Here is a 9,052-nt window from a genome sequence, read left to right as displayed (position 1 = left end):
TTTCCCCGGTTTGCAGAGGAGGGAACATGCGCACCTGAGGTGGAGATGAGGTCGCGCTCAACAGCGAATCGCACGGCCCTATTAATTTGTGCATGTGAAGTGTCAAATCGGGTCGTAGCACTGCTTTAACTGTGCGATTTACGCACGAGCCACGACCAGAATTTCAAACCGTGCGATTGCACGATCGTGAGGCGAAATCGCTTGTCGTTACCCCATGTACACTGCACGATGCGAGACTCACGATTGACCTGCTATTGAGCAAGAAATCGGCCCGACTCTCAAAAAGTCGTGCGAGTGCCAAATCGGGGCAAAAGTCGCACAGTGTAAGCCCAGCTTAAGTTGTATTCAGGGGACCTAGAGAAGGTGGGGTCTGTTTTAAAGGTGGCTGCCTTCAATATAGGCCTAAAGTGCAAGGGGAAATCCTGGTTTGTGTTGATAGTACTGCCCTTGGAGGACTTCTACGGCCTACAGTCCTGGCACATACACGTGTTCTATTTTCAATGTTGACCGCATTCCAAAAATACATGTGGATATTTTGTATAATTATGGGATAAAACCACAGCTCAGTAAGCATTACAGCTAATACCTTCATGTGCTTTCGCCAGCGGCTAAACCAGCACATTTTACACTAACACTAATGTAACTTGTTCAGTCATGTAGGAAAAGCTTTCTTTTGAAATCAATTGCACATTGCACAGGTAGCACAAGTTTGAATAAAATGAAGAACACATGGCCTTGGACTATGCCGTGGCTCCAAGAACCATTCTCCTATTAAAAAAGGAGTATTACTCCCTCCCATCAAGTAGCAGTGTACTGAGATGCAAATGCACATCTTGAATCTTTAAACTTGGCAAATGTAGCTGTCGCCAATGAAAACTTGAGCCATGGTTAATGTGACAATAATAATAATGTCTGCTCTGGATCATTCCGTTAAATTAATAAGCTAGGAGGCCTGGGTCAAGCACCCCAACATTACAGCTGGAATTTGCAAAAGCTTAGGGTGTGTGCATGTGCAATGAGCCTATTCTTGAATAGAGTCTTTGTCCCCAGGTCACTAAGACTTATTTGCTGATACATGCCATCTAAAAATCCTATAATCAGTCATTAGATCTGATCTGGCATGTGGCTCGGCCATTGAGCCTAATGATGACTTATTCGGCATAGCTCAGTTGCTTTTTTATTTCATTTTCATTTGACTGAAGTATTACAATTCAGCAGCACTCCGCATTCAGTGTCCAACAACACAGTGGTGATTGTGGATAGACCAGAAATGTATGAATTGTATGAATTTATATGTATGACTGAAATGAATGAATTTCCCTGCAATTATGTAAGCCTACCGCATCGGGGTCAGAGTTGTATGCGGTCATATGGTGGCGCACGGTAGCCCTCTGCAGTGCCAGAGAAGATCCTGAATGGAAGCGAAGCAAAGATATTCAAACGCGAAGTGAACTTGGGCCTCGATACTGTGTAGGTAGAAAGTGGAGCGGTATGGTGTCTTATGATGGTAACATATTCACAACACAATCACTATTTATTTAAAATGTTTACCCAGTCTTGGATCAGTGTACCAGCATTTGTGTGTGTGTGTGCGTGTGTGTGTGCGTGTGTGTTCTCAGGGGCACTGAGCGAAGTTGAATATCTCTTTGAGGTTTCTTTCCCCGTATGTTCTACCGGAAATGGCGTCAGCCATGACCTTCTCTTTTCGTAGCACGTCTGTCATGTAGACAGCACGGGCCATGACTCCTCCAAGTAGTTGTAGGAAAATGTTCATTTATGCGTAAATGGTGCATTTGTTAAGGTAAGAACCCGATTCTCTTTCTTTTGAATGGTTTTGTGGCGATATCAGTCAGCAATGGCGGCGATGTTCTCTCCTTGAAATCCACTAAAAACCGGAGGCTAGTAAACTGCTCACTAGCTAGTGGCTACATTAACGTAACGGTTGTTACATTGTGTACAATGGCCGTAACAATGTCAACAAATGTGACATTGTTTCATTGACGTCCGATACGAGAGACATAATGGGAAATGGATAGTTGTGGGCTTTTGTACGTATACACTTCGTGGAATAGACTCTTTTCATTGAAAGCTTGTGAGAGCACTTTCTATCACATGGTGCTAATGAATGGATTATGGCTGACCTCTCACCCACTTCGATGTGGCTGCATAGAGTCTAGTTTTAATATGTAAAATTCTTTAAAATGGCACTCACCAGTTGTCAAAAATGAATGCGTGTTTTGGAGGAAGTAGTCATTCGCATGGGGTAGGGTGATTCTTTATTGTCTCTTCTAGAGAGAAATTAGTCTTGGACACTAGTGTCTGAATTCCACAGAAACTCCACACATCAAGACAACACAAATAACAATAAACATGCAAGAAGAGACAAAAACACATGCATCTGTCTGTAATCCCACATCTAACAGTGCAACCTAGTTCCAGAAATGTCTGTTGACATAGGCTACTGACATAACTGGTGTTGACATTGGATGTCTTTTTCCCTCCACTTAGTTAGCTTAGGTTTCATTACCAGGGTGCACTACGGTAGCTAGCTAAATATTAACCAATTCTATTTGTATTCGTCTTTGCAGGTTAAATTATTGTGGTTGGAGGGAACACAAACATCCAGGTATTCAATCTTTGTATCATTCACTGCATTGTATCAATTCAATCACTGTGGAAGACGTTTGTATTAGCAAGATTTTAACGAAGTTGGTTGGTATTGGAAATGTTGCAGGTGTCAATAACGGGCCCTGTTGATTTCGGGAACAATGGTGAAATATTACCAATGCGTTGGTCTTCTCAAGAACACGTGGGACCAAGTATTCCTTGCGTTCTGGCAGCGATATCCAAACCCCTACAGGTAATGTTCAGTTTTACTGTATTGTGTGACATAAATAAGAAAGTGGACTATTGGGAAGATCTTTAAAAGATCTAATACATTATACCACCATGCACCATGAGGATTTGAATATACTAGTGGTCTTTTGTGTTTGAGCCTTCATCGTGCCTGCCTGTTTTATATTTACATGTATTTATTTATAAATGCATTATTCCATGGGTGTGCTTGTTGGTTGTTGATTTTAATAACCTGCCACCTGTCACTATGGACTATTATTATAGACACTATTTATGTTCAGATATACATGATGTAGTTTGAACTAGATTAACTATGTTTTTGGAGTAGGTTAACAGTTATTACCGGTACTTTTTCCTCAAGAGTGTGCTCATGCCTTTTCGAGTTTGAGAGAGACGTTTTCGATGAATATATTTGGAATGTTCGAAGACTGGTTATGTTTGTACCCCGTGCTGTAGGGTTGGTTAGGGTGACAGCTGTCTGCTGTGTGTGAACCATAAACACTCTTGCAACACTGAACCACACACCACTCATTTTTGTTTGTTGTGGCTTTTCTTCAGCAACCATGTGTTGACGGAGGACATCGTCTACCGCGAGGTGACGCCGGACAACTGCCTCGTCTCGAGGCGCCTGCTGACCAAAACCAACCGAGCCCCGCGCTGGGCCGAGCGCTTCTTGCCAAAACACATGGCTTGCTCCGCCTACATCATCGAGGACTCGGTGGTGGACCCAAAGAAGCGGACCATGACCACAGTCACCTGGAATATCACCCACGCTCGCCTCATGGTGAGTTAGACCAAGGAAGCAGAGCACAACACAGAATTGGGTGTAGGGATGCACCGATACCTCTTTTTTGAAAACCGATACAGGTACGAGTACATCAATGTGTGTACTTGCCGATACCGAGTACCGATACCGATACCTTTTACCACCAAAATACAATGAAAATAAATGCATGGTCTTGTTTTTTTCCACCTGTGATATTTTTATTGTCCATTTCCATTTAGATTCAAATGTTAGTAAATGTATGAAGTGGCACTTTTTTCCATGCTGATTTCAAGTCCACAGAACATGACAAGATTTTGCATTGTTTTGAGTACTAGTAGTACTCATAGCTGGTATCGGCAAGTGCTTGACGAGTATGAGTACGAGTATAATGAGCAGTATCGGGAGCCGATAAAGTATCGGTATTGGTGCATCCCTAATTGGGTGTGCATGTATTTGGGGGGGCTTTTCATATGATTTCACCCCGGGCCCGCGGAAAAAGCTGTCATCGGCCCTGAGTGAGATCCTCAATTAGTTGGTTGGCACGCCGCCCTCGAAACGGATTAACAATGACTGGTACCTTTGTTGCTGTGCCAGTGGATATTTGGTTGATCTCTCTTATGGTCCTGTTGATCTCATGCTGTTGTTGATCTCCGATACTCTTGTTGATACGCTTGTAATGGCCTATTTTGTCAAAAGGCCTTTTCAGAACAGGTTCACAGCCATTTGTTTTCTTATCCAAGTGTTTTCTTTATGCATAAATCCTGCATCTTGTGATTTTCTTCATGGTACAGAGGGTTTGGCATGGTTCAAACTCAACAGTGTCCATTGTTGGAAATTGATGGAGTATTTATGTGCTGGAATGGCCTTCACGTCCGCCTCCCAGTTTACACTCCACCTCTTCACCTTCTCTTGTCATCCCCACCCCCTGCCCCTTTTCTGCCCTCTGTCACTCCACCCTCTTGTTAGTCGGTGCGTGAGCGCTGCGTGTATGGGGTCAACCCCGAGAACAGCAACTGGACAGAGATACAGCGCGAGGCCTGGATCTCCTCCAGCCTGTCGGGCCTCTCCAGAGCCATCCAGGTCAGTAGGGGAGGGACGGAGCGGAGGAACAACGCTGCTTACACACACACACACACACACACACACACACACACACACACACACACTGCTGCAGGTCAAGAGTAGGGAACTGGACTTTCTTCCACAGCCATTCAGGTCAATAGTGAGGCACAGGGTGAAGGAACAACACTACTTACACACACACACACACTGCTAAGAGATTGTCAAGAGATTAATTGTAGGGAACTGGACTTAGGTCCATAGCCATTTGGATCAGTAGGGGAGGCACAGAGTGGAGGAACAACACTATTAAGCCTTTGAGGAGTACCATCACATGTATATAATTAGAATTTCGCCAACATTTTCTGTTCATGCTATGATGTCATTGTTAAAAAAAGACTGTTTTTTAATATTTCAGTGCTCTCTGATGTCATTATTTAAAAAAAAAATACAACTGTAAGAACTGGGGAAAACTTCCTAGGGCCTCCCAGTCCCCACTTTTGGTTCCGACAGCTCTGGGTTACCCCCGCACACTGGAGCGGATGTGCTTTAAACAACGAATGGGCAATTTCACCAGTAGAGCATGGATAAACAAGGAGTGGCTCCGACAGCCAACATCCTGGGACAGCAGCGTCGGTGTGCGGGGTTGTCTTGAAAACAATTGAATAGAATATTGTCAGAGCAGTTTTTTCAAAACACGTGTGCGGAGGCCCTTACTCCTCCAAAGTCAATGAGAGGCTGTAGGGGAGGGAAAGGGGATCAGCGCTACTAAGCAGCCAGAGCCAATCACACTAAAGCAGGCATGGGGAACCTTTTTTTATTCGAGGGGCCACTTCAAATTTCTTCAAAGTTCTCCAAGAGTCGTGCTATCAACACAACCCAGGATTTCCTCTTAGCCGCCACCTTTAAATTTTCAGCTGAAAATATAACTTAATTGTTTTGATGATATAATCTCTTAGATTGCTTTTCAAAACATGTCTTATTTCATGTGAAACTGCATAACATTAAAATGATATCGGAGGCTGGATAAGATGGCCTCACCTACTGTAAAGGACCCGCGGGCCATAGGTTCCCCACCCATGCACTAAATAGTAGCGGTGTCAACAATGATCGATTCGGCGATGCAATCCAATGCGGGACCTGGACGATCCAATTCAATGCGGCAAGTTCCAGAATCGATCCGGCAATTTTTTTAAGTTTCAATTACTTCTGTGGATATTTCGGGAGCAAATGAATGTTAAAGTAAATAAAAGTACTTCAAAGCATTGCAAGACTGATATAGACTGATCCAGACTGATTCAGAAAACAGCCAATAGATTGTAGTCAGTATCTGACTACTTGTATTGCCTCGTCATGACTGATGAAACATTTGCTTTGCTTTCAGTAGAAATGTAATGTATTGTAGAATTGAATTGGATCGGTTTGAATCGCATAGAATCGAATCGCTACCTCCCGAATCGGATCGTGAGGGCAATGCCAATCCACACCACTACTAAATAGTGCCAGGTCATAAGCCGAGGGAATTCACTCTAAAACAAACTCACTATCTAATTTAAGGGAGATCTAGGATCTCTTTGCAGTAGAGGAGGGGAAACGACACAAAGCTCCCGCAGCTAGTCAAAAGAGCTTAGTTGTAGGCAACTGGACTTATTTTTGGAGCTTACTGTGATTGACTCCCATCAAAATTAGAACTAACGTCTGTCAGAGGAGAAGACGAAAAGCGTTCAGTCTCTGAAAAGTCCTCCAGATGGCAATGAGTAAACTCTGTTGACCAACACACATCACAGGGATATGCCTGGGGGAATTTTCTCTAAAAGTGCCCACTGTATAATCCAAGGGCAATACTGTATTATACAGGACCGCTTGTCATGGATAGTTGAGGGTACGTACTGTACACGCAAGCCTTGTCGGTAGACTATGAAGATGATATTTACATCCACAAATAAATGTTCCAATAAATATTGAGTTTTATTTGTCGTCATAATCACCCGGTGCCTGTTGCTCTTACTGCAGGCCATTGGCCCACTTTCCCCTTATGCAACAGCATGTGTCGCAGCGTGGCGACACTGCGGTGAGAGAGCTATGTGCTGCAAATAGGCTGCACTGAGAGATGCACATGCAGAGTTGTCATAAAACAAGGGCAAGGCTGCCCAGCTGTCTCGTCACGTGACCCACCCGGCGGTGGCACAGAGCGGATGCTACATAGTTCTTGGAGGACAACAACCTCTCATTGTGCTCCTTGCCAATGTGGAAATGGGAGACAATATTTTCTTCACTGTGCTATATCATGTTGTTGTTTTCTCTCTTGCTCTCTCTCTCTCTCTCTCTCTCTGTCACTCTCTCTCTCTAGGAGTTTGGTGTCACGAGATTTAAGAAGAGTGTTACCAAAACCATGAAAGGGTTTGAATATGTTCTGGCTAAGATGCAAGGTAGGTCCTCCTTTACAAACAAACAAAACATAGTTCCTGTTTTTGCACCATGGAACAAGTGTCATTCAGTATGTATGAAGCTTACCAGACAGTGTCTTTCTTTCAGGCAGGCTGAATGAGAGCCAGACTTAGAAACAGACAGGACAGACATCTCTAGGACAGTCAGGTGATGCAGTGAGGTGTCTTCTTGTAGACATGTAAGAGCATTAGGGTGCATCAAACGCCCCTCGAAAATGAAAACTTCGCAATATCCCACTCTGCTCTTGCAGTATTGTTCCTTTGCACTATGATAACTCCCTTGTAAATTTCTTGGAAATTTGATTGATGTTTAAGGGTGGCACAATAGGCTTGACATTTTGAATGGTAGTGAATGGGCATTTTTAGCTAAATCGGTGCAAAGTATATTTTGAGACTGATTTGATCATAAACAGTAAGTACAGTCATTTGGAAGAATGCTCCAGTTGTCTTTCCACTTCCCAAGGACATCGAAAACCCCAAAAATGGCTAAATAATGGATACATGGGTGTTCGAACATGGCTAAAAGATGAGCAAATTGGCCCTAAAGCCTTCCTGAAGGAAGGCTCTAAAAAACAGACACAGAGAATTTCAAATCTGGGAAAGTGCAAAGGGAACTGGAGCATTCTTCCAATTGACCCTCTTTACTAGTTTTGACCAACATAGTGTTAAAACACACTTTTCAAGGATTTTGCTAAAATAGCCCATCCACTGCCATTCAAAATTTCAAGCATATTGTGCCACCCTTTAACATTAACCAAATTTACTACGATTTTACACGGGCATTATGTTAATCCAAAGGAACAATTTTGCAAAAGCAGAGCAGGCTTTTCAAGCGTTGGGGTGTTTGATGCATCCTAAAGAGCATGATGGCATGTAAGAGGTGTAAGAGGAGATATTCTAACGGAGACACTCTTAAACTTGTCTTGATAAATTAAACTTCACCAGTTTTTTCACTCGTGTTAAACCAAGAAAACCAAGAGAAGAACATATTATGGTGGTCAAGAAGGTCCATGGCCCTATTTTTAATAAGGAGTCAGGTTTAAAACATTGTCATGAGTATGACCTGTGTAAATATAGCACAGAGGATCTGTTAACGTTAAACAGGGAATAACATGCCTTGTAATGCATTGATGATGGGTGTTGATGAATGTCTGTATGCATCTTCTCTATGACTTCAGGCGAAACACCCTCGAAGTCTTTGGCGGAGACGGCCACAGAGAGGGCTCGTGAGACGGCCCTGGCAGCTAAAGAGAAGGCCAAAGACCTGGCCTCGCAGGCCCAGAAGAAGCAGTACGTCTGATGGGGCGCATGGGGTGGCCCGAGCTCCCTCGAATACCACAACTGCTTCCCCTCCCTCCCACCCCACCCCAGCCCAGCCTTCCCATACATGCACTTGTTACACCGTCGTGCACTTGAGCTTCCATCCTCGCTTGGCCTTCTCTAGTCCACCCAAAAGATCCCAATGTCATGCTCCGCAACCAGCCTTAGCTCGGGTCAAGAAAATGCAAAGGATGCAGTTTACGTGACCCTCCCGATTTGTTGGTTGAGGGGTGTCTAGTTACTACATGTATATGGCTGTTTTCATTTCATTTGGGTGTGTGGGAGTAGATGGGGGTGTTCATTTTTATTTCTTCGTTGTCTTTCCCTTGGTATGTAAGTGCTACATAACTTAATTTCAACAGACCGTTATGCTGCCTCCGTGTTTGATTTGTGTTTGTTTCCAGACCCGTGCGGTGGGGTTCTTGTCACGAGATGCTGTTTCCGTTTCATCGTTTTATGTTTGTCGCCTTGCTGAAAACTCCATCCCCACCTAATCCAACCATCGCTCTGTGTGTGCGTGTATTCCGAATAGTTTCATTGCTTCAAATTGAAGTGATTTTTTTTGTCAGATGATGAGTCCACGTTTAATTGCAGTCTTGGCCTG

General features: G+C 43.7%; 1 protein-coding gene across 2 annotated transcripts; it reads left to right on the top strand.

Annotated features, from left to right (window-relative positions):
- The first annotated feature begins 1,684 nt into the window (after nucleotides 1-1,684).
- Nucleotides 1,685-8,817, top strand: prelid1a (PRELI domain containing 1a). Of its 2 annotated transcripts, XM_063190680.1 has the most exons (8): nucleotides 1,685-1,801; nucleotides 2,589-2,626; nucleotides 2,735-2,860; nucleotides 3,415-3,640; nucleotides 4,589-4,702; nucleotides 7,032-7,110; nucleotides 7,217-7,276; nucleotides 8,307-8,383. In XM_063190680.1, the coding sequence occupies exons 3-7, from the start codon at nucleotides 2,769-2,771 to the stop codon at nucleotides 7,240-7,242; spliced, it is 537 nt and encodes a 178-aa protein (XP_063046750.1). In that variant the 5' UTR covers nucleotides 1,685-1,801; nucleotides 2,589-2,626; nucleotides 2,735-2,768; the 3' UTR covers nucleotides 7,243-7,276; nucleotides 8,307-8,383. The 2 variants fall into 2 exon arrangements, with proteins under 2 accessions (XP_063046750.1, XP_063046749.1); XM_063190679.1 differs by lacking the exon at nucleotides 7,217-7,276 and having other exon boundaries at nucleotides 1,688-1,801; nucleotides 8,307-8,817.
- Nucleotides 8,818-9,052: the final 235 nt, after the last annotated feature.

This window comes from Engraulis encrasicolus, chromosome 23 (assembly GCF_034702125.1).
Source record: "Engraulis encrasicolus isolate BLACKSEA-1 chromosome 23, IST_EnEncr_1.0, whole genome shotgun sequence".
Taxonomy (NCBI): Eukaryota; Metazoa; Chordata; class Actinopteri; order Clupeiformes; family Engraulidae; genus Engraulis; species Engraulis encrasicolus.
The sequence above is the reverse complement of the archived record's forward strand: the minus strand, read 5'-3'. Positions and strand labels throughout refer to the sequence as shown.

Coding starts and splice junctions, on each gene's coding strand:
- prelid1a (XM_063190679.1), top strand. CDS start 2,769: ATGGTGAAATATTACCAATGCGTTGGTCTTCTCAAGAACACGTGGGAC. Junction 2,861..3,414: donor CGATATCCAAACCCCTACAG/GTAATGTTCAGT, acceptor GCTTTTCTTCAG/CAACCATGTGTTGACGGAGG. Junction 7,111..8,306: donor TGTTCTGGCTAAGATGCAAG/GTAGGTCCTCCT, acceptor CTATGACTTCAG/GCGAAACACCCTCGAAGTCT.